Raw genomic sequence first — 27,803 nt, 5'->3', positions numbered from 1 at the left:
AGATAACAGATCCTAATTGTCTGAGACTGTGATCAACATCATAGTTCTAACCTCCTTTAGACTTACTCCAAAGAAGCTCTTGATGCTCTCTAAAGCCATGGGATGACAGAAACTGTAAAAATACATTGAAGGCTTTGGATGAAGTTTAGAGCAGAGTAAACAATGAGGAAAAAGGATAGTTTGCAGGATTTGGCTTAGAGTCCAAGGTCTGAAAATTATATTCGTTAACTCAAAGTTACAACTTTGGAGGAAAGAGAAAATGAACAATGGAGACTTGTGAGAAGGCTCAGGCTCTTCCATGTGAATATTTTGGAAGACATATCTGTGGCAGGACTCTTGTAGTGTAGTAAGCAAAAAAAAAAAAAAAAAAAAAAAAAAAAAAAAAAGAGAGAGAGAGAGAGAGAGAGAGAGAGAGAGATACAGCATAAAATACATGGGGTAAAGTAGAAGGAAAACCAACAAAATATTAGCTGTAGCTATTAAATGATGATAATTCACCTTCGTAGTTTGGGAAAGTATTTTTCTTCATGATTCATGATAAAAACAGATTTCCATTACAATCAGAGATTAACTAGTAAGGTGGAGAAGACATGAGACAGTGCCACAGCCTGGTATACAGGCCTCAGTAACAAGGAGTCTTGTGGTCAAAAACATGTCCTCTGTATCAGGCTAATGAGAGAATGCTTTCTCTGGCTCCCAGTGGATCAGTTAGCTTGTGAGTTAGCTAGAATCCTGTCAGTGGGACAAAACACCTGGGACAAAGGAGGGCTACATTTGGTTCAAGATTTTGGGGTCATGAGCCATGATCTCTACAATGTACCAGAGCCTGTGGAAGACAGATGGTAGCCAAGACGCAGAAAGAGAGGAAGGGATAGGGCCTCAGTGTCCATTCAAAGGCACATCCCCAGTGATGCGCTTTCTCAATGAAGACTCCACCTTCTGAACTTTTTAAGAAATTTCTTTTGTGTGTTTGTGTGTACATATGTAATATGTGCAGGCAGATGTGACTATGCACTTGTACATGACTAGAAGACATCAGATATCTTATCACTTGCTGCTTTATTTTCTTGAGACACAGTCTCTCACTGAACCTAGGGCTAAGTTGATGGCCAGCAAGCCCTGGAGGTCCTGCTTTCTTCTCTCCCATACTGCTGAGTATGTTCTAGGGATTTGAACTCAGATCCTTACACTTGCACACAAATTCTTCTTACCTGATGAGCTAGGCCTTACCTTCTGACATTTCTAACACTTGAAATAGCACCATCAGCTGGGAGGCAACCTTTCACCACATGAACCTTCAGAGAACATTGCAGACCTAAAGTGTACATAATAGCTTCTTTCCTTCTCTCTGTTGATCTCATAGGATAAGCTTAAATAGATGTGTTACCTGTGAGGGTGGGGAGATACTTCCTCAGTTTGCATTTGAGTTACTGGCAGGAAATGAGGCATGGTTTACCAAACACCAAAATTCTTGAAAGCAGCATCTTGAAAATAAAAGTTTTATAAATGCAAGATACTGCTTCTCATTCATCCTTCTGTCATTCTAGGTGTTCAGCAGAACCAAATAGTGCCAGAGTTTTCATGACCAATTATTATGTGGTCCTGCAAAGAGGACTGGGAAAAACCAAGGAAGGGAAAGGTATAATCCAGGCATTAAGGAGTCTACAGATTGGGTAGGAATAAGCACTGGCTTATACGAGCTCAGGGGAAAGACCTCTGAGGGTCAGAGGAGAGGGAAGCCTCATGCAGGCTGGGCTGAGCTCTAATTACCTGCAGCAAAGGAACACAGTTTTCCACCCTAGGCAAGAACCAGCATCAATCAACTCTAGAGGGGAAATGGCATGCTAGATGAAAGAGATATTAAGGGAAGATGGCAGAGGGGTCCAAAAAGTGTTAGGGCCACCAGAGAGCAAGCTGAGAAGCAAAGGGCAGAGATGTTGGGGGAGGAGGCTCTCAAGACCTAGTCTCCAAGGGAAAAAGAAGAGTGCTCATAATGCAGCCCTAATATCAACCATCAGCCCAGTGCATCTGGTAGCCCTGATCATAAAGTGGCTGGTTCTGAGGAAAATAAGAGGAAAGTCCACTTCTGGATGTCATGAAAACGACATGTAGGGATAGAAAGAAGTTGCTGCTTCAAGAATCTTTTGACAAATAAAGATACGCTAAGGATAGAAGTAATCATTTCCTCTTGCATTTCTGAATTATGAAAAATTATATTTTCATCCTAAATTAGTATTTGTAAAACAGTGCTGAATAAATAAAACATTTGGGAGGAAAATAATAAGATTGCATGCTTAAAAATATTATGAGTTTTGCAGGGAGAGAGAGAGAGAGAGAGAGAGAGAGAGAGAGAGAGAGAGAGAGAGAGAGAGAGAGAGAGAGAGAGCATGTTGTAGTGTCAAGCTTCCCATTATCTTTAACTTTGGGTATATTTTCCCCTTTCCCCTAGACACTGGCTGGCTGGCACCAGGTCTGTGCCAAGCTCATCCATTAACTTGGTGCCACTGGTTTTAATGAAGTAGGAGGTCCTCTAAGAATGAGGCCTGCAGGACAGATGGATGACTGGGCCACAACATAATTATGGGCTTCCACTAGCACAGGTTATTGATTTAGGGGACCTTAAGGGATTCTACTGGTTTTTTTTCAGTTTTTCTTAAGTCATCTTATAGAATTATTTTTCAATTGTTAAATGGTTTTCAAAACCGTTTTCTTCCATGGCTTATGATGCTTGTTAAATTGTGACAATACTGGTGTGTATTCTTTGACAAATAGCTGTCATGATTTTTAAAAGATTAAAGATGCCAGTTGGGCAATGGCCACAAAGAGACATAGAAGGGTTTTGAATGAGTTGAGACACTGTTCATCAGCCTGGGAACTTTGTCCTAACGAAGGCGTATTGCTTTGTAACACATTTCTCCAGCAACCCTCAGTTTGATGTAGTCTATAGCACCTTGCAATCAACAAGCACTACTACTTTCACTTCAGTTTTAGAACAATGCAGCTTCAACCAACTGTGGCCTATGGTACAGAAAGCTGTGTACAGGAAACCAGATGTGAACCCTGGGGCAGAGCCATCCTTATCTGTGTATCAGCAAAGAAAGTCATCCCCATATCTAGCAGAGCCAACCTGGAAATATCTCTGGGGTCTGATGTCCTCAGGTCACAGCATTGTGGATAGACTCCTTTCATGTGGTCATCAGGTTCCCAGCCAAGCTGATCCAATCTACACTTGTTGAGATGAAGGCAGTTTGACATTGTATAACATGAGGACAAGAGGGTGCTGAAATGTAAGGGTTATATAGGAATGTGAAGCTAGGAAAAGGGAAGAGAAGGGAGCCTGAGACATTTAGGGTTGGGGGCAGGGTGAGAAGAGCTGAGAAGAGTCAGGGACTCTGTGACAGGTATTACAAGGAGAGCCTGGAAGCCAGCACGCACTTTGGTGTGCTAGTAGACACACAGATAGCCGTTTGCCCTGAGTTTGTTTTGAACCTGACTGTCAAGTGGAATTTGATAGGTTTAATTCAAATGAATGTCATGGAAGTCGGTAATAAAAATCATGATTTCATCTTTTTGTCCCATTAGAGTTGCCATCATGATTCTACTCAGGATGCAGGAGTGTCCTCTCCAGCAGTGTTGATCTGACAAGTGTTCTCTGGCCAGAAAGAATGGCCACAGTCTCTTGGGGATGTAGGAATTGTCAAACTGGCTGGCAGCCTTTGTAGGTTCTTTAACAGTGTGAGTTTTTGACCTTCAAAAGTCTCATTTTTGAACACACACGTCACAGCTACATCCTTGGGAATCTTTACAACAAAGAAGAAAAGTTTATTCTCTCCAGTCCTTAGACATTGTGAAATGATTTTTCAAGTACTAATATCATGAAATTATTATGACATCATTGAACTCAGGTCAGAGAGAAATGACGGCATGTAAAGGGAAATGTTTACTTTCTTAAAATACAGCTTAGATTCCCTCTCCAAGTCTGAGAAGGGGCACTGAGAGAAAGCGATACTCAGTACAAGTCTGACGGGTCACGGAAAGCACCCTTGCACCTGCTGCAGATCAGGAAACCTCACATCCTCTCTTCCACTCTGACATGTCTTTGTTCTCACAGTTCTTCTTCCAGCCCTGCCTGAGAAGGATATAGAAAAGAAGACAGCAGAAGAAAGCACTTCAACCAAATGACTGTAGATGTATCCTCCAGGGAGTACTCGCCAGTTAGCCTGTTTCCGACATCCAAAGTTGCCACTCTTCTATCTCATTTACGTCTTCTGTTCTTCCCCCCTCACCCTGTTTTCTCCAAGTCACTGTTTGCCTCACCAACAAGCAAACTACTTTGGTAAGGATGGATCCTTGAGACCCACAGCTCTGACCTACCAAATGGGTAGCCTGATCAGCAGTATTCATTAGACATACAGCTGAAAGAAGCATGCTCACACATGGATCCTGCTCAGTCTTAGGCAAGGTTTCTGCTCAGTTGTCATTCACAGACTGGGCTATTCTATGCTCACTGCTCATTATTATTGATCTCCACCAAATATTGCTGCAGCCTCATTGTCATGAATCTAGAGCAAAGCCAGGCTCCCTGCTGCCTGGTGTATCAATAGGTGCTCTTCCCTTCCCAAGACAAAGAGACTTTTCCCATACTTGTTTGTACTGTGTTCCTCTGAACCCTCACTCTCATGGGATGAGTATCAACACACCCATGCCTCTTGTTTGGACCACTCTGTAGATAGCAGTATTCCATGTTCATACTAGCCATGATGAGCAGACACACTGTAGGTTTAACACCACTAGCATCACTGACTACGCATGCTAGCCCTGTCTCCCAAGGACACACTCACCAATAGTTCATCCCTTGTGTCTCTTTAACAATTTTCTTGGCACAGAGAATGGCATCTGTGAGGTCATCAGTGATCAAGGCTGTAAAGAAAGATGTGAGGGTCAGCAGGGCTTTAGCCATCTGGTGGTCCTAACCCCAGTGTGTCCTTATGCCAGAACCTCCCTCTATAATTTTCTGGAAGGGATTTGGAAGATCTGTGACTTTCCCTACAGAAAAACATGAATTTCATCAACAACAATACATCTTTTGTTTCAAGGTTGTCCTCATTGTGGCCTACCTGAGGAGAGAATGGTGGTTGATAATTGCCTAGAAATGACCTCCAAACCTCCTTGATGTAAACATGAGAGAAAAAGTCAAACATCACAACAAACAAAAAAGCAGAAAAGTGTGGAGGTTTTGTCTTTTGCTATCTATTGAAGTGCTAAGTGTGAGCCCCCAAGACCTGGTTGTCCCAGAGGTGGGAGAGTATGCTTGTTAGACTTTCTGTTGTAGAAATTATTTAATCCCAACCTGGGGTTTCTATCCTGCCTTTGGTCATTTAGTTCACAGATAAAAACCACACACAATCTTTATATTTACAGTAAGCTTTAAACAGCACAAGAGCTGGGCAAATACCTAGCCTCTATGCTATTACAATATTTCCTATCAATAACCCCAGTTATTTCTTACTATTTACTATGGTTTATCTGGGCCAAATTTTTACGACTTTTAACCCATGGTGGCTTCTTTTTCCTCCTGCTTCACATTCCTTTCCTTGTGATCCCTCTCAGAGCCCTAAACCTGGGACACCTAAACCCCACCTATGTGTCTTCTGCCCAACTATTGGCTGTTGGCATCTTTATTTACCAATTAGAAACAACTTGGGGCTAAAGTACACAAGTACTCTCTCATCTCTGGGACAACCAGGTTTTGGGGGCCCACACTTAGCACTACAATAGATAGCAAAAAGACCAAACTTTTCTTTCTTTCTTTCTTTCTTTCTTTCTTTCTTTCTTTCTTTCTTTCTTTCTTTCTTTCTTTCTTTCTTCCTTCCTTCCTTCCTTCCTTCCTTCCTTTCTTCCTTCCTTTCTTTCTTTCTTGTTTGAAGTTTGACTTTTTCTCTCATGTTTACATCAAAGAGGTTTGGAACCATTCTGAGGAGAGAATGGTGGTTGCTTGAGTCAGAGGTGAGGCAGCAAGGAGGCAAGGAGGTGTTGATCACAGTACAAACTTCCAGATATAAAATGTAAGGGTTCTGGAGAGCTAGGGCACAGCAGAATGATTATGTAGTGAATACCATACACCATACATCACATACACACACACACACACACACACACACACACACACACACTACACTCGTAGTCAACATATGTACCACACACCCATACATACCACAACACATACCCTATGCACACATATAACACACAGAGGCATACAAATATCATACCACATATACAACATATTCCTCATAAACATGCCACACACAATAAACACTCTCCCTACACTATACACCACCCCATACCATTTCCATGCACATACATGGATACACCACATACATTCACATACACGTCACACACAAAAGCCATTCATGTACCACACCCCCATACATATCCTACTTATCACCCAGTAACTATGAATGTGCCTCTAGCTGAGTGTAGAAATCACTTCACAATATATATATGGACAGGAAAACACAACACTGTATACATTCTTTACAGAGAGGTTTTGTGAATTATACTTAAGGCTGGAAAAGATAACACACAGTAAATTTAACACTAAATCCATGTGAATCCTCAGCTTCTCAGTTGTCTTAGGTAGATTTTAGGTGCTTTGCCATCTGGTGGGTTCCCCTATCCTGTGTCACACAATGTCCCACCTTTACACAGGTCTATTGGAAAGCTTTAGAAAAAAGATTGTGAACATGCCAGTGTCTTAATGAGAATTAACTCTCAGCTGTCATCAATGTTTTTGACACCATTGCCTAACATTTTACAATAGAAATGCATTATTTTGACTGTCAGAAAAAAATAACCAGAAAGAAGAAACATTGGCTTGAAATGTTACATTTTAATAAAACATCATAATAGGGAATTGTTTGTCAATTTGCTAGGGGTGGAATTTTTCCTTTAGTGTGCTGGCTTAGTTTTAATAATATTACTTTTCTTAGAAGATTATGGTTGTGACATTTCCTTCAAGCACATTTATTAAAAATGTGGCTTATTTTGATTTAAAACAAACTACCATTTAACAAGGAAAAAAAAACAAAAACAAAAAACAAACCCGAGACTGGATTGATCTGGAGACAGGAGCAGCTGAAACAGTGTGTACAAACCATTGCTTTCAGTTTAGTGACACTGAGAGAAGCAGAGCTTTGCCAGCTTGAAAGTCTTGTTTCTAAAAACACACATATCTACAACAGCTACTCATTGCCATCAGTTAATTCAGTTAACATAACATTTACTGTGTCAGGCATAGTATGAAAATACCCATTAATACTCAGAACATTCATTTTTTTCGGGTACCATCATTGTCCCTATAAACTGAGCTCACATGCCCAGTGAACGAACCTGTTTTTGGCTAGAGATGATGTCCCAAGTGGCATTGATGATGTCCCAAGATTTGGGAAGGGAACATTACACACTGTGAGGACATGTTCTATTCTTCTGTGTAGGAGTATATCCTATGTATGTATCTTAGAACAAGGTTCGTCTTGGAAGACAGTTTGAGCCCTGAATAGGGCTCACTCACAGTGGGATCTGGGGTGTGGATTAGGGATCAGGGCAAAATGGGGGAAGTTATTTATCAGTTTGGTTAAAGAGTTTCAAATGCACACACTCAGGGCTGAGTGTGGTGGGGGCATGGCTATGATTCTAGCTCTTGGGAAGTACAGGCAAGAAGAATATGAGTTCAAGATCAGCCACAGCTATATAGTAAGTTTGAGACCATTCTGGACAACAGAAAACCAATACTGTTTAGTAAGTAAGTAAGTAAGTAAGTAAGTAAGTAAGTAAGTAAGTAATAATATAAAATTTCTTGGAAGTGATTGGATTAACTTAGTGTTTAGGGTACTTGAGGTTGACAACTGAAGAACCAGAGCAGAGCAGAGCAGAGCAGAGCAGAGCAGAGCAGAGCAGAGCAGTGCAGTGCAGAGCAGAGCAGTGCAGAGCAGTGCAGTGCAGTGCAGTGCAGTGCAGTGCAGAGCAGAGCAGAGCAGTGCAGTGCAGTGCAGAGCAGAGCAGAGAGAGGAGTGCAGAGAGAGCAGAGCAGAGAGAGCAGAGAGAGAGCAGTGCAGAGCAGAGCAGTGCAGAGAGAGCAGAGCAGAGCAGTGCAGAGCAGAGCAGAGCAGAGCAATGCAGAGCAGTGCAGAGCAGAGCAGTGCAGAGCAGTGCAGTGCAGAGCAGAGCAGTGCAGTGCAGAGCAGAGCAGAGCAGAGAGAGGAGTGCAGAGAGAGCAGAGCAGAGAGAGCAGAGAGAGAGCAGTGCAGAGCAGAGCAGTGCAGAGAGAGCAGAGAGAGAGAGAGAGAGAGAGAGAGAGAGAGAGAGAGAGAGAGAGAGAGAGCAGAGAAGAGCAGTGCAGTGCAGTGCAGAGCAGAGCAGTGCAGAGAGAGCAGAGCAGAGAGCGCAGTGCAGAGAGAGCAGAGAAAGCAGAGAGAGCAAAGATCAGAGAGCAGAGAGCAGAGCAGTGCAGTGCAGAGCAGAGCAGTGCAGAGAGAGCAGAGCAGAGCAGAGCAGAGCAGTGCAGAGCAGAGCAGAGAGAGCAGTGCAGAGAGAGCAGAGAAAGCAGAGAGAGCAAAGATCAGAGAGCAGAGAGCAGAGCAGTGCAGTGCAGTGCTGAGCAGAGCAGAGCAGTGCAGTACAGTGCACAGCAGAGCAGAGAGAGCAGTGCAGAGCAGAGCAGTGCAGAGAGAGCAGAGAGAGAGAGAGAGAGAGAGAGAGAGAGAGAGAGAGAGAGAGAGAGCAAAGAGCAGAGAAGAGAAGAGAAGAGAAGAGAAGAGAAGAGAAGAGAAGAGAAGAGAAGAGAAGAGCAGAGCAGAGCAGAGCAGAGAGAGCAGAGATCAGAGCAGAGACATTGAAACAGAGAAATCACCACATAGTGGCAGCAGAGGGGCAGAAATTGGAAGAGGCAGCAGGCTTTTAGAAAGATTCATGACAATAATTGTTTCTGCTTAATTTACCCTAAATAGACAATTCTGTCTAGCCAAAAAGAATAAGAACAGTTCTTCAGGCTCTGGATATAGAGAGATAGTTTACACTACATTCTACAACTGAAAACAGCAGCAGTTGGTACTCAAAGAAATGCTTCCAGTTAGAGCTTCTCCATGTCCCCATGCCTCCTCCTGCCTCTCAAATAATTGCAACCTCCACCGTCCTGGTTTACATCTCTTTCCCTTCTCTGAAATAACAAAGGCCAATTTAGATAGTAATTCAATGAGGTCTAAGATTAGCACACATGGAATACACTCTACCAGCAATCACTTTCTTTCCCATAACCAGCTCTCATTAGCAAAACCTATGTTTTGAAAGAAAATAAAGACTGCCATTATATCAGAAAATTAATAAATGGAATGCATAGTTATGCATGTATGTATATATATATGTATATATACATTTGTGTGTGTGTGTAAAATTTATATATGTGAAGATTTACTTAGTCCATCTTCTGGTGCCCTAACAAAAAGAATGCTGAGGACTAGACAATTTATAAATAAATTTAGTTTAGAGCATGTTGTTGGGATCTGCTGGCTGAGAACACATTCTCATGTACCTGACACATGATCACTCAGGCTTCCCTCCCTATCTTATAAAATCACTAATGGCCAAGATAGGATCTGGATCCTTCCACCCTCATCTAACCTGAACTGCTTTGCAAATACCCCACTTTAAATACCAACCACATAAATTTTGAGATTTTTCTAATATATAAACTGGGAGGGGGAATGCAGCTAAATGACAGCAAGTACTTAAAAATAAGTTCTGTCTGAGTAGTTTAAAGAAGGGAGGTGGGGATTTTAGAAATACAGTTTTAAAATGAAAGATATTGTATAATTTCTGAAGTGGCCTGAGATCTATTACACACACACACACACACACACACACACACACACACACACACACACACACACACAGTATGTTGTCATGTACCTTGTAAAGATACCTAATGCCAGTCTTTCCTTTCATGCATGTAATGTTATATGCTTTGTGTAGATACCTAATGTCAACTGGTTTCTAGGGTTTTACAACAATGTTTCTACTTCTATACAGTACAGACAGAAGGATAACTATTAAAAATAAAATAAGCCAGGGGTATCAAAACAACAACAACAACAAAACTATAAAAATATTATTTAATTCCAAAGGTAGCCAAAGAAATGGATTCTATATCAAGTAGCGTACTAGACAACAAGTAATAAAGCCTCTAAGTCAGGGTCCAGCAAACATCAGAGGACATGCTGTGAGCATGTGTGCACACGTATACACATGTACATGTAAGCCTGTGCTGCCTGGAAGTTGACATCATGGCTCTTCTGTCACTTCCTATCTTATTTTTTGAGAAATTGCTTCTTACTGAAATTGTTGCTCACTGATTGCCTAGACTGGTGGCCATGCAAGGGCCCGGGATCCTCTTCTCTTCCCCTATTGCTGAGATTACATCCACTGTTCCAGGGCTTTTATGGTGGTTGTGGAGATCCAAACTCATATTGCATAGTAAGCACTTGGCTGACTAATTCCATGCACTGCCCTCTCTCCACGCTCTTGTTTTTAAATAAAGTTTTATTGGAAAACAGGCATGCCTAGTTACTTACATATTTTTGTGACTGTTTTCACATTACATCACGGTTTAGTAACTGCAACTGAAAATATATGGCCTGAAAAGCCTAATTAAAATATTTACTGTGTGTCTTTCAGGAAGGCAGTTGATCCTGTCAATATGAAGCAATGATTGCCAGAATGGACACAAAAGCTGTGCTCTGCATATAAAATCTCTGTTTTATCACTAAGACATAGGTGAAAGTAAAAGGATAGAGGGAAAGTGGACATGTAGACACTTTTCAGAAGAAGCTGGGGTTACTCTCAGGTTCTTCTCCTATGTCTGTGTGCCCTATGATCTCCTATGATGGTGCTTGGTTAAGGGGAGGCACATACTCTAGTGAGAACAGGGATAACCCACTGAGAACACTGTCATCATCAATAAGCAAGTATCTATTAACAGAGCTTCAGAAACTCATATATTAGAAAGAAGAAACAAAACTATGAGAGCCAATAATTTAAGAATATCTTTCTCACTCTTGACAGAACTAAGAAAAGACAGAAGAGTTATCCACTTGATAACTACAGAGCACCCAAGCTTTCTTTAGATGCTTGTCATGAAGATAAATGGTGCTTGAGAGCAAAGATCAATTTTTAATTTTTTTTGTTTGGTTTGGCTTTTTTGTGATAAACAAAAGCCAATATTTGGCTATTCGCACAATTTAATATGTATAATTTTACATTATATTTACTCAACTATAATACAGCTTTTTAAAATGATTTTTATTAGATATTTTCTTCATTTACATTTCAAATGCTATCCCAAAAGTCCCCTATACCCACCACCACCCTGCTCCCCAACCCACCCACTCCTGCTTCCTGGCCCTGGCGTTCCCCTGTTTTGGGGCATAAATTTTGCAAGACCAAAGTGACTCTCTTCCCAATGATGGTCGACTACGCCATCTTCTGCTACATATGCAGCTAGAGACATGAGCTCTGGGGGTACTTGTTAGTTCATATTGCTGTCCTCCTATAGGATTGCAGACCCCTTCAGCTCCTTGGGTACTTTCTTTAGCTCCTCCAATGGGGGCCCTGTGTTCCATCCAATAGATGATTGTGAGCATCCCAAAGATCAATTTTTAAGGGTGTAAATCATATAGATTACATTCTCTATGCCATACTGAACATAGAGTTGGCCTTTCTCCTTTGCTGAGGTCCTTGTTACTGGATTCATGCTGCCTTTGTTTTCCCAATTTGTGTGTTGGTCACATCATGTGAAGGTATGTCTCTGTATTTTCAATTATTAATTTTGTACCCACAGAAAGCTAAATGCTGGCAGTATCCTGGTATTGTTATTTCTATAGCCCATCTCCAGCATCATCTTTTAAAACATGTGTCATTCCTCACTAGACTAGAGGCAGTTTAGAATTGTATCTGATTGATTGTAATAAAGACCTGGTGGCTAATAGCTGTACAGGAAGTGAGATAAAACTTTTGGGTTTCATCTATGGAGATGGAGAACTCCATAGAGTTCTTTTGAGATAGAGAGGAATGATGGGAGAAGAAATGAGACAAGGAAGATTCACCAGTGGACACAGAGCTGAACAGTCAGACCAGAGCAGATCAGAGAGGTAGAACTAGCCACATGGCAGGACATAGTGCCAGGATTAGTTGGGCTAAGCTAGACAGAGAAAGTGCCCTAGCTAAAAGACCTAAGCTTTAAAATATTACGAAGCCTCTGTGTTGCTATTTATACCACTTGTGGGCCTGATAAAGTTCAGCTTTATTTGTGTCTTTGCTTATCTTCTTCATGAAAAACTTCCTCTACGAGTGTTTTGAGAAAATTATATGGGGGCCATGCTGGAATATTCCTCCATATTTGTATTTACTATGCTCTGCAGAGCAACAAGCAGATTCACAGAGAAGCCACCAATGGACTTTCATGTCCTCTGACTTCCCATGGTTTAAGTCAGGGTAAACAGGAAAGTAGGGGAGGAAGGATGATGCGTCTGGGGTGATTTCCCTCTAGATTTTTCTCTAGGTCACTTGACATAGCTGTGTCCCCAAAGAAATGTCATGTCTCCTTCACAGATTATTTAGTGAGAAACTGGTCATGGCCCTGTGCTATGCATGCTGCTGGAGAAGAAGAGTAATCTAAACCTCATCTTTTAATCTATAATAATGACCACCCTGACAAGATATGCCTACCAATGAAATAGTGGCATGAATGTTGTGGAAGTAACCAACCACTTCCTGATAGGATCTCCATAGATGAAACCCATACCTGACACTGTTGACATGGCTGAGAATCTATGGCTAGATATGTCATTGTCCCTAGGGAAAACTCAATACTATTATTGTACCAAATGGACATAGTATGAAAATGATTCCTAAAGGCTTGTTACTATGCTTAGAGATCCGTACATTGCTTGGTCCTCACCAAAGAAGCTTTCTTTTGAAGCAGACAGCAATTAATATCAAGACCCTCAACTGGTGAACATGAATAGGTGAGAAACTATAGTGCTCAGTTCCCAGTGGGATATCCACACCCCTCCCTGAAAGTCTTGAGATCTTTACAGAAGAGGGGTCAGTCTGAAAGAGCCAGAGGTAATGGATAACTTCAAGGAAAGACTTTTGCAGACACAACAGGACATATACTTATAGAGGTTGTGACAACATGCATTCAGCTGTGCAAGCTCAAGTCAAAAAAGAATCCTAGCATAGAAAGTAGAGGTGGGCATGGGATGTCACTATGAGCTGTGGAATTGCTGACATTTGATATCTGCTAGGAGAGTCCATTTTCTTTAATGGTGTGACTCCTGATAGGTCAACCATACTTTAGACCCTCCTTCTCAGACTCATTGGGCAACACAGACTGGACTTATTGAGGGGAGAGAGGAAGAGGGAGGGGGAGGGGGAGAAGGAGGGGGAGAGGGAGAATGTTGATTGTGCATGGAGGGGAGATTAAAGCACGAATCTGAGAGGAGTTGGATACATAGGGGATATAATCAAAATAAACTGATATTATCAAAGAATTAATAAAATTGTTCATTTTTACCATAATTATAAACTTTTCTGTGAACTCAGAATACCATATACAATGTGATTTTTTTTTTTTTTTTTAGTTTTTAACTACTTGTCTAAAAATGTATTCATTATACTCAAAATGTACTGATGATTTGAGGAAGGAATTTCTATTGAAGTTACTCTTCTTCAGAATTTTGGACACCTTTACTCTTTCTACTATTACCAGTGTTACAGTTGAGAAACGTTATGTTGCTTAATTTTCTGTATGGACCACACACATTTTTTTCCTTAGTGGGAATACACAGTGGATTACATTTCTTTTTACTGTTCTGTTGTTTTTGGAGGATGTGTCTGAGAGTAAGCCTCCATTAGGTGAGTCACACTGTAGATCTTATGTGCTGGAGCCCTAGCCCTTAGTGTGGATATTTTGGTGTGTCTTATGATGTGAGTGGAAATGGGAACTTGATGAAAGGGTTATACATTTTTCTCTTCCTATCAAGGCTCATATCATTGTATTCTGCAATATTGTTCATTATCTTGTTCATATTTCTCCTGACTTCCTCTTTCTCTTCCTCCTATGTTGCTATGAGAGATTTCTTCATGGCATTTTCCCTTCTCTAAGCCTTTGGCCTTCGCTTTCTGCCACCAGTTGCTAAATCCCAAAAGCTCTTTCTTCATTCTGGTCTCAAGATGCTCCTTTCCCGTCATTCTAGTTTTATCAATGAAACCTGATGCATAGTGGCTGCCAAATAGAGATGAGATCATGTGCTTTTCTATTGATGCTCCCAACTGACCACAAGCATGGTGGCATTGGCATCACAGCTTTTCTTATAGTGCTGTGCAAGGGTTAAAATCATGCATTGGCTCATATAAAGAAATGAATGCATGGATGCTTTCTCCTTCCACCTCTCTCTCCTCTCTCTCTCTCTCCTCTCTCTCTCTCTTCTCTCTCTCTCTCTCTCTCTCTCTCTCTCTCTCTCTCTCTCTCTCTCTCTCTCTCTCTCTCTCTCTCTCCAAGACAGGGTCTCACTATGCAGCTCTACCTGCCGTGGAACTCACTATATAATCTAGACTGTCTTTGAACTCACAGAGAACCATGCCTTTGCTTCCTGAGTGCTGGGATTAAAGGCAAGTATCACTACACCCAGCTCCTTTCACGCTCTATTCCAATCATGGGAAGGTGCTGCCTACAATTAGGGCACATCTTTCTTCCTCAGTTAAACTCAGTGAATACCTTCATAAACATGCTCAGACGTATGCGTCATTAGTGCTCTAGCTGCCTCTCAAACCAGTCCAGTTGATAATTGAAATTAGCCAAACCTTCAGGCATACCATTATTCAGCTCTGGATACAGAAAATGCATAGATCTAATTATCTCACTTAACAGGAAGTCCTATGAACAAGCTGTTAGACAATGCTAATGAGACTGACCTAGACCTAGGGGATTGAGAAAAGTCTTACCTGCAGGAAGAGAAAGATACAGGTGGTTTGAGCACAGAAGCTATAAAGCTAAAAAGGAATCTTCTGCATGCTGTCAATAGTCCTCAACTATAGGACAGCACAAATTTGTTTTGAATGGATCTGGAAGAAGCAGCAGCATACCTGGGCCCTGACAGAACAGTGTTTTATGATGAGGGCTAGTAAACAGTCAGGGGTTGCCTTATAAGGCTGTGGCCATTCTACATTAACATCGAGAATCAACAATTCACAAGATCAATCAATGTGTGGTTCAGTCTTCCGTTCATGCAATAATATTGTTGCTTGTCTTTGAAGGTACAAAAGATCAATTAAAACACAATTCATTTTCTGCTCCCAAACATTTGGCCAAAAGTATTTTCCGACTGACTTCAACTCTGTCCTTTATTGTTTCTGTTTATGTCTTTAATAAGTGAGTATTTTTTTTTTTGATCACCAACAAATGTTCTAGGTATTGGGAACATGTCAGTGATTGAGAGAGGGAGAGAGAACACAGCGGTCTTCCCAGATCTTTCCTGCTTGCTTCATAGCTGGATTTCCTCTTTTCTTGCTCTTCCTCCTATGTCCAACTTCTCTATGTCCAGCTCCTCCCCCTGTGTCTAGCTCCTCCCCCTATATCTAACATCTCCTTCTGTGACCATCACTGAAGACTTGCTCTCACTACAGTCACCACAGTTATGCTTAGCGGGCATCTTCTTTGACATACTTCATGCCCTTCTTGCAAATCACTCCTTAGCCCAGCCACCACCCACCCCTCAAACAGCAGTCTCCAGCCTTTCCTACTATGTTTGCCATAGTTCTTTAGTTTCCTTTTCTTCCCCATAAGAAGAGTATCTCTGTATCCCCCCCCCACCACCACCTAAACATTTTCATGTATGGTTCTTTGTTTCTGCCATTTCCTTTGCCTAGAATGATTCTTGTCTCTGGATTCTCAAATCCTGCATATCGTTCATATCCTAGGTTAGAGGTTTTCATAAATTCTTTTTGATTTTTTTGATAGAGCTAGGGATTGACCTTAAGGTTGCCAACACGTCAGCCAAGTACTATACAACAGTCTTCAGCCCTAGAATTTCCTAAAATATCAGTTTTCTCTGGAGCCCATCAACCAATTCCCATCTTGCCCAGCCGTGGACTTAGCTTTTGTATGAGTACATACTCTCTTATTCACTGGGTAAGGCTTGGTGAAGCAGAACATGCCTTTATTGCTTTCTTATCTCCATACTGGCCACACATATGTCCCTTAATAATAGAAGCAGAGGAGCAGGAAGTGAATCCTAGATTAATTTCTACTCTTTAAGAAGTGGAAATTGAGCCTTTTTGTCTTAATCCACTTGAGGAGACAGTCCTGTGCATAAAGAAGATCAGTTCTGGTATGCCCTTGGCAAGGAATGCTTTCTATTCCTGCTGAAAACTGGAATGCTTCAATCCATGAAATTACCTAGGTCATTTGTTCAATCTTGTCTTCATGGATAGCTTACTAAAAACCACCCTCACAGGAATAAGATATTTGTGCATATACACCACAGGAAAGCTACAGAGAAGCTACAGAGCAGGCCCTGCAGGAGACTTACTCTTAGTTTTAAAGCAGAGAGAGCTGTATGTCCTTCAATCTACATTCTTATCTTTGCCCCTGAAGCAGATGGATCTGGGCAATCAGAAACAGTACCTGAGCAGGCAACATGGCAGTGATTCTTCTGATGCTTTCTTGCATTTCTGCACCATGTGAAACTGTTTATCTGGAAAATGCCATAGTCAGTGCTTCCATCCTCCAGGACATTCTCGGCTGTAGTGTTGTAGTGGCTCTCATAGTATGCCATGCAGAGCCCTAAATGAGGAGGAAAGAATTTTGTCTCAGCTTGCTCTATGAGGTGAAGTTCTTTATACATGCTCCCAGCAGACCTTTGGGCAGGATGCACAAATGAGAACTACCATCAGGATACAGAGATGTGTACAGGATCAGGGTGCCACACCAGAACCTGCACAGTAGCCAATAGCTGAATCTCATGTGGAGAAGGAAGCTTAGACTACTCCACACACTGGGATGGGTGACATCGCTGTTCTTTTCCCCTCCCTGTGGTCATGAGTACAGGACCATAGCAATGGCGAAACAAGGGCTATGGGAAGAAGAAGGGTAAGAAAGTGCAGTTTGGGAGAACATGTGAAGAGCTAGCGGCCATCTCTGGTAGGAGTTGGCCAAGCTGGAGACCGCCAGGTGGAAACATAGAGGGGCCCTATAGCACCTCATAGCAGACACCAACACTCAAAAGTGGAGTGAGGCTGTAGGCTTGGGAGGAATCTCACAGTTTCCAAGGGCAAATCCCCCGTAATTGTCCAGGCCGGCCTTTGCAAAGATTTTTGCCAGTTTACATCGAGTGTAGATTTTGGATTCTGCGACTATGCTGAAGCTGATAATTAGGGCGAAGACACCAACAGACTTCATCCCGAAGACCCGTTGGAAGCAGAGCCTGCCAAAGATCAGGAGAGCAGTCAGACATTGATTCACACCTTCCCTCCCCCCAGAGAGCACCAGTAATCAGTAAGAATTTCAGAATATAGTAATCTTGGTGTGGGCACCCCGGATTTAGGACTTTCTGATGGAGGGTTCCCTGTCCTGGGTACTTCCTGTCCATTTTCAACCATCCTGAACCTCTATCACGGAAAAAGGAGAAAACCACGTAGACACAATACACAGGGCAGGAATAAGACTGGAGACTCTTGCTGCTATATCTTTAGAATCAAACAGAAATAAGCCTTCCCTCATTGACATCCAAGAGGAAATCATGGCACTTCCAGATTTTCACCTTAACTCTCTATATAGAAAAGAAAGAACACATGGAGTGAAGAGTTCCCTACATATACATTCAGAATTATCTTATTGCATAAATGAGACATAGGACATCTGGTTTGGTGAAAGGTCTATTCTCTGTCATTCTCCTAGTTTGATGCTTTTCCAGATGGAAAGGTGTTGCTTCAAACATCAACCTCTCATCTGACACTACAAATGGATGATGTTTGTTTGCTTGCTTGTTTGGTTGGTTGGTTTGTGAGGGGTCTCCACACTATTACTCCAGTCAAGGTACCTGTAGGTTTGGCCTGATGAATTACAGTGGAGAGAGGACAGTGTATCATGAGTGGGAAATGTTGGGAGATGAGGAACAGGGACAACAAAAGAAGCTGGTGACAAATTATTTAAAGTGGGTGGAGAAGCAAGAGTTGCCCTTCTTGCTGGTGACTGGCTTACGACAAGATCTCCCATACAAATAATTCCTTCTTCAAGCAGCACTGTTTTGATGGAATGAGGCTGGTGAGAGGTTTTTGATACCTACATGGGACACTGACTCAAGATGTATACAGTTTTATCTATTGTTGTTTTCTGCACCTGCATAGAGTTTTTTTTTAAGCTGCTCATTATTTCCATAGAGAAAGGTAATGTTAAAAACCTGGCTCTGTGTGCAAGCATAGACTGGGAGAGAACCACAGAGGGGCTTTCAGTTTCTAAGCCACCCGCAATACCTCTCCTGGCCATATATCCAGAAGATGTCCCAACCGGTAATAAGAACACATGTTCCATTATGTTCATAGCAGCCTTGTTTATAATAGCCAGAAGCTGGAAAGAACCCAGATGCCCCTCAACAGAGGAATGGATACAGAAAATGTGGTACATTTACACAATGGAATACTACTCAGCTATTAAAAAATGAATTTATGAAATTCCTAGGCAAATGGATGGACCTGGAGGGTATCATCCTGAGTGAAGTAACCCAATCACAAAGGAACTCGCACAATATGTACTCACTGATAAGTGGATATTAGCCCAGAAACTTAGGACACCCAAGATATAAGATACAACTTGCCAAACGCATGAAATTCAAGAAGAACGAAGACCAAAGTGTGGACACTTTACCCTTTCTTAGAAATGGGAACAAAACACCCATAGAAGGAGTTACAGAGACAAAATTTTGAGCTGTGACGAAAGGATGGACCATCTAGTGATTGCCATATGCAGGGATCCATCCCATAATCAGCTTCCAAATGCTGACACCATTGCATACACTAGCAAGATTTTGCTGAAAGGACCCAGATATAGCTCTCTCTTGTGAGACTATGCCGGGGCCTAGCAAACACAGAAGTTGATGATCACAGTCAGCTATTGGATGGGTCACACGGCCCCCAATGGAGGAGCTAGAGAAATTACCCAAGGAGCTAAAGGGAACTGCAACCCTATAGGTGGAACAACAATATGAACTAACCAGTACCCGGGAGCTCTTGTCTTTAGCTGCATATGTATCAAAAGATGGCCTAGTCGGCCATCACTGCAAAGAGAGGCCCATTGGACTTGCAAACTTTATATGCCCCAGTACAGGGGAACGCCAGGGCCAAAAAGGGGGAGTGGGGGGGTAGGGGATTGGGGGGGTGGGTATGGGGGACCTTTGTGATAGCATTGAAAATGTAAACGAGGAAAATACCTAATAATAAAAAAAAAGAATAAAAAAGATATTTAAAATTAAAAAAAAAAAAAAAAACCTAGGTGCTGGTGAAGGACAAGGCTTGCAAACTAGATGTAGTTTTCCAAGTAAGGTTTTATTGGAACCTTGGTCTGCCCATATGGTGATATACTGTGCTTGACTGTTTCCACAGTGCAGTGTCAGGCCCAAGGAACCATGCCAGAGTGTGAAGGCCACCAGATATACAATACTATCTGTCTCTTCATAGAAAATGTGTTGGTTTGTGGCTTTATACAAGATAGAGAAAGGCAGATAAATGATGTGTCAGATGCAGAGCCTACAAATCAAGTCAGGCTTCATCCATTGTATCAGAGTCTGCTGGCAGACAGCTCAAGACAGGAGCCACAGCAATGGTAGCCCTAAGCATACTGTTCAGCAATGCTGAAGGCTTCTCCTTGCTAGGCTGATCAAACAGCTAAGGCTCTGCTCTTACAGAGAAGACAGATTTCCAGTGCTGTCCATAGTCTATTTTTGTAGGTGATGAATTGAAGGAACCTGGTTCTACTTACTCAGACAGTGAGTTCTAGTTTTCAGGACCTTCCTGAATCCCGTGAAGCCATTCCTGATTCTCACAAGGCACACGTGATCCTTCACTAACTCCAGGACTTCTCCCTAGAGCCTTGGCAAAGGAAGAATTCTTAGGTCCTTTGTTTTCAGCTGACTGGAGGTTCTAGAACCCCAAAGTTCTGAACAGTCTTGTTGGATGTCTGGTCCATTAGACAGCTTATCCAGGGCCTCCCATGCAAGTGATATCACCTCTCTAAAATGGCATTCCAACACCCATAACTAAGTGGACATGAATCCCAAATTCTAATTACAGGTTCCTATACTTTCATACTTTACCAATCTATCTATCTATCTATCTATCTATCTATCTATCTATCTATCTGTCTGTCTGTCTGTCTGTCTGTCTGTCTGTCTGTCTGTCTATCTATCTATCTATCTATCTATCTATCTATCTATCTATCTATCTATCTATACACATGTGTCTTGTTTTAAAATATAGCACTTAAATTAACATTGAAGACTTTAACAACATAAAATGTGTTTGCTTTAAGCAAACTGCTATTAATAAAATATTTTTAGAAGATCAGGAGAATTCAAGTAGAAATTAATAGCATCCAAGAGACAGGAATACAATTTACAAAAGTTCAAAAAAGTCCCAGGCTGAATAAAATACTTGTCACACAGTTAGCATCTGTAGTAGTTTGAATATGCTTGGTCCAGGCAGTGGCCTTGTTGGCACATGTGTGACCTTGTTGGAGGAAGTGAGTCATTGTGGGAGTGGTCTTTGAGAGTCTTGCTAGCTGTGTAGAAGACAGTCTTTTAGCTGCATTCAGATCAAGATGTAGAACTCTCAGCTGCTTCTCCAGCACCATGTCTGCTAGCATGCTGCCATGCTTCCTTCTTTTTTAAATTTTTTTCAATTTTTTATTAGATATTTTCTTTATTTACATTTCAAATGCTATCCTGAAAGTCCCCTATACCCTTCCCCCTGCCCTGCTCGCCTACCCACCCACTCCCAATTCTTGGCCTTGGTCTTCCCCTGTACTGGGGCATATAAAGTTTGCAAGACCAAGGGGCCTCTCTTCCCAATGATGGCTGACTAGGCCATCCTCTGCTACATATGCAGCTAGAGACACGAGCTCAGGGGGTACTGGTTAGTTCATATTGCTGTTCCTCCTATAGGATTGCAGACCACTTCAGCTCCTTGGGTACTTTGTCTAGCTCCTCCATTTGGGGCCTTGTGTTCCATTCAATAGGTGTCTGTGAGCATCCACTTCTGTATTTGCCAGGCACTGGCATAGCCTCACAAGAGACAGATATATCAGGGTCCTGTCAGCAAAATCTTGCAATGTCTGTGTTTGGTGGCTGATTTTGGGATGGATCCCCAGGTGGGGCAGTCTCTGGATGGTCCATCCTTTCATCTTAGCTCCAAACTTTGTCTCTGTAACTCCTTTCATGGGTATTTTGTTCCCTATTTTAAGGAGGGACAAGTATCCACACTTTGGTCTCCCTTCTTCTTGATTTTCCTGTGTTTTGCAAATTGTATCTTGGGTGTTCTAAGTTTCTGTGCTAATATCCACTTATCAGTGAGTGCATACCTAGTGACTTCTTTTGTGATTGGGTTACCTCACTCAGGATGATGCCCTCCAGATCTATCCATTTGCCTAAGAATTTCATAAATTCATTGTTTTTAATTGATGGGTAGTACTCCACTGCGTAAATATACCACATTTTCTGTATCCATTCCTCTGTTGAGGGACATCTGGGTTCTTTCCAGCTTCTGGCTATTATAAATAAGGCTGCTATGAACATAGTGAAGCATGTGTCCTTATTACAAGTTGTAACATCTTCTGGGTATATGCCCAGGAGAGGTATTGCTGGATCCTCCGGTAGTACTATGTTCAATTTTCTGAGGAACCTCCAGACTGATTTCCAGAGTGGTTGTACCAGCTTGCAATCCCACCAGCAATGGAGGAGTGTTCCTCTTTCTCCACATCCTTGCCAGCATCTGCTGTCACCTGAATTTTTGATCTTAGCCGTTGTGACTGGAGTGAGGTGGAATCTCAGGGTTATTTTGATTTGCGTTTCCCTGATAATTAAGGATGTTGAACATTTTTTCAGGTGCTTCTCCGCCATTCGGTATTCCTCAGTTAAGAATTCTTTGTTTAGCTCTATGCCCCATTTTTTAATGGGGTTATTTGATTTTCTGGAGCCCAGTTTCTTGAGTTCTTTGTATATATTGGAAATTAGTCCCCTATTGGATTTAGGATTGGTGAAAATTCTTTCTCAATTTGTTGGTGGCGTTTTTGTCTTATTGACAGTGTCTTTTGCCTTACAGAAGCTTTGCAATTTTATGAGGTCCCATTTGTCGATTTTCGATCTTACAGCACATGTTGTGTTCTGTTAAGGAATTTTTCCCCTGTGCCCATATCTTCGAGGCTTTTCCCTACTTTCTCCTCTATAAGTTTCAGAGTCTCTGGTTTTATGTGGAGTTCTTTGATCCACTTAGACTTGAGTTTTGTACAAGGAGATAAGAATGGATCAATTCACAGTCTTCTACATGATAACCCCCAGTTAAGCCAGCACCATTTGTCTTTTTTTCTATTGGGCCATGCTTCCTTCTATTACGTTACTAGATTAAACTTTTGAATCCATAAGCCAGCCCGATTAAATGTTTGCCATAAGAGTTGCCTTGGTCATGATCTCTTCACAGCAATGGAAATGCTAACTAAAGCAGAATTTGGTACTAGGATTGGATATTGCTGTGATAGGCCTGCCCATGCTTTAGTTTGGAAAAATGTAGATTTGGAGATTTTAGATTTGGGAAGCAGTGGAATGCTTTAAGTGGGGATTAATGTACCATCCTGAAAAACATTGGTGCTAAGGGTCTCTCTCCATAGTCCTGGTTGTCCCAGAGCATGGCTATGAAAAGCTTAGGCCCAGGCACAGTGGAACACACCCAGGTACCCAGGAGACAGAGGTAAGCCAATCTTTGAGCTCAAGGCCAGTCTGATACAGGACAAGTTCAAAGTAGATGAAAGCTTAGGTCCCGGTGTGGTGGAACAGGACTTTAATTCCAGAACTCAGGAGACAGAGGCATGCAGATCTCTGGGCTCAAGATCAGTCAACAGAGCAAGTTCCAGAACAACGAAGCTTAAGAAGTAAAGAATGTAATAGAACAAGGGGTCCATGTTCTAGTTCCAGCAAGCAGCAGAACTCAGCAGTTTCAGCCATGTGACTCTGGCTTAAGGGTCAAGAATAGAAGGGTTTCTTGGGTAATTTATGCTGGTTAGCTAGAGCTAAGTAATTAGTGGTGGTTAAGAAGAGACCAGAATTACTGAGGTGAAATCTTCTTGGAGTTTTCTAAGAGTACAAAGAAGTTGAGTTCTATAGATAACCAAAGTTGTACCTCAGCTGCAGCTGGACTTGATAATGTGTAAGAATTACCAAGGTGTTACTGGTTTTAAAGGCATGAAGGAGTCATGAGAACAGCTGAGGTTTGGCACTGTGAGAGACCAGGAAAGTGATTGGTGAAGGTGAAGCCTCAGTTGCTGTTGACAGCCCAAGACTGAAGGGTGAGTCATGCAAAGAAGTTGAGGCTTAGTACCATGAAGGGAGCCTGTGAAAGATTATTGGTGAAGCCTAATTTGAGCAGAAGATTCCAGCATATTGGAAATGCCAGTATCATAGGATGACCACAAAGAGAAGCAGCAGCAGTAGAGTGGAGTCAACTAAAGCCTAGAGTGCTGCAGAGGAAAGAGATGAAGAAGTGACTCCAGTCCTTTGAAGGAGCCCAGAAGATCATGTATGGATCCCAGACATTGGAACAAGAAGCTGTAAAGTTGAAGTTGCCTTGAGACTTCAAGATGTTAGAGGTGCCAGGCCTGGATACTTGCCAAGGAAAGCTGCTAACAGGGAATAGAACTCACCCAAGAGAAAGAAGTTTGTTGCAGTCAACAAAGATGAGAGGAGTTGGTGATCTTACGAGCACTTTGACATCAGACATAAAGATACTGAGTTTGAAGTTAGCCCACCTGATTTTTGGTCTTGTTTTGGTCAAATATTTTCTCACTATGACATTTTTGAATAGAAAATTATATCCTTTGCTTTTGGAAATATGTGATTTTTTTATTTTGATTTTATAGGGGATTACAAGTAGATTGTATAAATCTCAGAAGACACTTTGAACTTCGGAATTTAAAACACCACAGTTGAGACTGTGATAGACTATGGGGACTTTAGAAATTGGATACATGTATTTTGCACTAAAGCTATGCTTAGGTATGGCCCCCATAGACTCATGTGTTTGAACAAGCCTATTGGGGCCAGAGAGTGGAACATAGTGTTTTGAATATGCTTGGCCCAGGCAGTGGCATTGTGGGAGGAAGTGTATCACTGTGGAGGTGGGATGTTAGACCCTCCTCCTTGCCTACAAGACAGTCTTCTCCTAGCTGCCTTCAGTTCAGAATGTAGAACTCTCCACTCCTCTCCAGTACCATGTATGCATGCATGCTCATGCTTCCAGCTATGAAGATATTGGATTAAACCTCTGAATCTGTAAGCAAGCCCCAACTAAATGTTTGCCTTTGTTAAAGTTGCCTTGGTCATGGTGTCTCTTCATAGCAATGGAAACCCTAAGACAATATCTTTTCATTATTACTGAAAAAATTGGTGTGACCTCAAAGACCTAGTTTCAAGCTCATTTATCTCCAGGCTTCAATGGGATAATGCATCAAGTTAATTTTAATCGAGATATGCAAGACTAGTTAGAAGGATATTGCTGGTTGTGCTTAATCATTACATTTTCTTAAATATCATCTGCCAAAAATGCAGATATTTTGCCCAAATTTACTTTTAAGTCTGCTTAATACAATATTGTTCAGAGGTAACCTAACAGATGCAGTTCATCTCTGTGTATACTGGAGCTGTTTCTTTCTTCTAATACAAACATAGTATAATTAATAATCTCACACATATGCTATTTTTTTTTTTACTTTTCTAAGAATGTCTGTAGAATAAATTACTGGGAATGGAATTGCTGAGTTTTTATGATCCTATAATCTATCATCAAATTGCCTTCCATATGGATTCACGCCAGGAGGCAGGGCTCCTTTCCCCACTGCCTTCCTTACACACTTACACATCAAATACAGGAGTTGTCAATATGAGGTAAAGCACAGTTTTCAGTGAAGCTTCAGCTTCTTCTTCTTCCCTTGATCCAAGTTGTTGGAGCATCTTTTTGTATGTGGACTCTGTTAATGGATGTTCTGAGAAGTGTGTGTGTGTGTGAAGAGAGAAAAAGTGGAGGCCTATTCTCCAACCCCCTTTAGAACGCTTCACACCAGATTTTATGAATCAATGAGACCACAGAAACAGCTTAAGAATTTTTTTCTTCTTTCTAAAACACCAGTTTAACATCTTTATAGGCTATGCGGAAATATACGATAGCCATTCATATTTTTATATATTGTATTAGTCTCTCTTCTATTGTTATGTGGTAACACACCATGACAGCTACATTTATAGAAAAAAGAATTTGTTTGGGCTTATAGTTCCAGAGAATTAGGATCCATAGGGCAGCAAGCAAAGGGCACACATAATGACTGTCACAAACAGTGACTGGGGCTGAAGGCTGAGAGCTCATCTCTTACATTGTAAACAGAAAGCAGAAAAAGCCAACAGTTATATGGCTTTTGAAACCTAACTGATACACTTCCTTCACTAAGGCCACACCCACTAACCACCCAATAGCACAAAGTAGAGACTACATATTCAAATGGATGAGACTATGGGGGACATTCTCATTCAAACCACCACAGGGCATCAATTGTAGAAAACAGAATTATAAAAAAACACCATTTACAATAGCCATAAAAATTGAGTATTTAAATTAAATCTATTAAAGTGAGTGGGAGGTTTATATGCTGTGGAAGAATCAAAGAAAATCTAAATAAATAGAAATGACACATCAGACTTATGCATTTATATTAAGATTTGACTTTCATATTTAGTAGAGTCTCAGATAAAATTCCATAAAGTTGCTTTGGAAATATCAGTCAGGTTACCCTAAAACATATTTTGACTGTGATGGTTAAAAGCATCCTGAAAAGACGATGACAGTGAGGGGCCCACAGTGGCTGACTATAAAATGATTTCACTCAAATTATGGATCACTCAAGATGGGGACCCTGGCGAGAAGGTCAGTGGTCAGTGGAAGAGCATCCAGAGCCCATTAGAAGAGTACAGACAGCCACAGCTGAATATTGATGGAGACACAGAAGTAATTAGATGAAATGGTTGTCATTTTAACAGCATTGGGATAATGACAGACAACAGCATCAGTAACAGAAGGCATAGACACACCACACAAGGCATAACTCATAGCTGGTTAATCAAGAATCTTCTGAATTTTGTGCTTTTAGGGTATTATACCCAAAATTCCATTTCTAAGCCCAGTTCATAAAATAATTAAAAATAATTATAAGCTGGACTTGGCCAAATCAAAACTTTAACTCTGAAAAATGCTGTTAAGAAAATGAAAAGACTAGCCACAGTTTGTGAAAATATTTACGTATCACATGTCTGATCAAAGCCTTGCATATATGTATATGTGTATATGTCTAGATGTGTGACTGTGTATATGTATGTATTTCAACAATAAGACTAAACAACCCAACTAAAAAATAAGCAACACTGACAAATGTGACATCTTTGTCATACCCCTCCCCAAAAGGCTCAGAGACCATCATGAAAGGTGAAGTGGGAAGTAATTAAAGGAGAACTAAAGTGGAGTTGTCCTCTGGACTCAAGGGTTCTTCTGCTCTCATGAGCTTACAGCAGCTATGGCTGTCTGCTCAGGACCTGCACAAGATCAAGCCATCAACATTTCAGCTTAGAGTGGGAAAGGGCTCTTGAGACTCCTCCTCTAACTGAGGAGCTATTGACAGTTAATGGTTTCTGGGGAAAATTCAGTAGGGGCATGGCTCCTCATGCTTCAGTGGATGACTCCACATCCTTGAATCCACAGAAAGCCCAATTGCACTTGATAAATCGTTACTTTTCTTTTTTAAAAAAGAAGATACGAGGTTGGGAGGGGATGACTAAGAGGAGATGGATCTAGGAGGAGTCAAAGAGGACAGGGGGGCTAATATAACCAATACACATTATGTGCATGCATGTGTATAAAAGTCTCAAAAAATGAGAAAGTGTATTTAAATTTTTCTTTGAAAAAAAAAAAGAACAAAACCATCTGAAATGGTCATCAAAGAAATCCATATGGCAAAGCATTTCAGAGGATGGATCCCATCATCTGTTGCTAAGACAGTTTTAAAATATATTTACTCATAGCTTCAGTGCAAGCTGGGATGCTGACAACAAACTGGTTGTACCCAATAAAGCCAAGGAGGAGAAGGAGGATGGCAGAATGTAGCGTGACTTGGCCCATTTGGAAAGTGGCTGGGTAGTTACCTAGTTAGATGAAGGCGTACGGTACAAACCAAACCATCATAAACATACTTATTCAAGGGAATAAAAAAAATGTGTTCACACAAAAACAAGCTAAGCAATGTGTATAGCATATCTTTATGGGTAATTAAAAGAAAACAAGAGGAAGAAAAGATGTCCTTCATCAGGAACAGGTAGTCATGAGCCTTTATACATCTTACTGTGGACATTAGCACTGCTCAAGAGACCAACCCTCAAGACCACACATGATTCAGA

At 41.4% G+C, this 27,803-nt stretch overlaps 1 protein-coding gene across 1 annotated transcript; it reads right to left on the bottom strand.

Moving 5' to 3' along the window:
• Positions 1-3,797: 3,797 nt before the first annotated feature.
• Lyzl1 (lysozyme-like 1) lies at positions 3,798-20,202 on the bottom strand. The gene is made up of 5 exons (NM_026092.3): positions 20,087-20,202; positions 17,374-17,537; positions 16,739-16,897; positions 4,842-4,920; positions 3,798-4,129 (listed from the first exon to the last, which is right to left on the bottom strand). The coding sequence occupies exons 2-5, from the start codon at positions 17,510-17,512 to the stop codon at positions 4,060-4,062; spliced, it is 447 nt and encodes a 148-aa protein (NP_080368.1). The 5' UTR covers positions 17,513-17,537; positions 20,087-20,202; the 3' UTR covers positions 3,798-4,059.
• Between the last annotated feature and the right edge of the window lie 7,601 nt (positions 20,203-27,803).

Source organism: Mus musculus, chromosome 18 (assembly GCF_000001635.26).
Source record: "Mus musculus strain C57BL/6J chromosome 18, GRCm38.p6 C57BL/6J".
Taxonomy (NCBI): domain Eukaryota; kingdom Metazoa; phylum Chordata; class Mammalia; order Rodentia; family Muridae; genus Mus; species Mus musculus.
Note: the sequence above shows the minus strand (reverse complement) of the source record. Positions and strands in the feature narration are given on the sequence as shown.

What these genes read in the sequence shown, in the direction of transcription:
- Lyzl1 (NM_026092.3), bottom strand. Translation starts at nt 17,512, where the DNA reads ATGAAGTCTGTTGGTGTCTTCGCCCTAATTATCAGCTTCAGCATAGTC. An exon ending in GGGATTTGCCCTTGGAAACT is followed by an intron (nt 16,898 to 17,373) that starts GTGAGATTCCTC and finishes CTCCTCATTTAG; the next exon opens with GGCTCTGCATGGCATACTAT. An exon ending in CTGCCATGTTGCCTGCTCAG is followed by an intron (nt 4,921 to 16,738) that starts GTACTGTTTCTG and finishes CTTTCTTTACAG; the next exon opens with CCTTGATCACTGATGACCTC.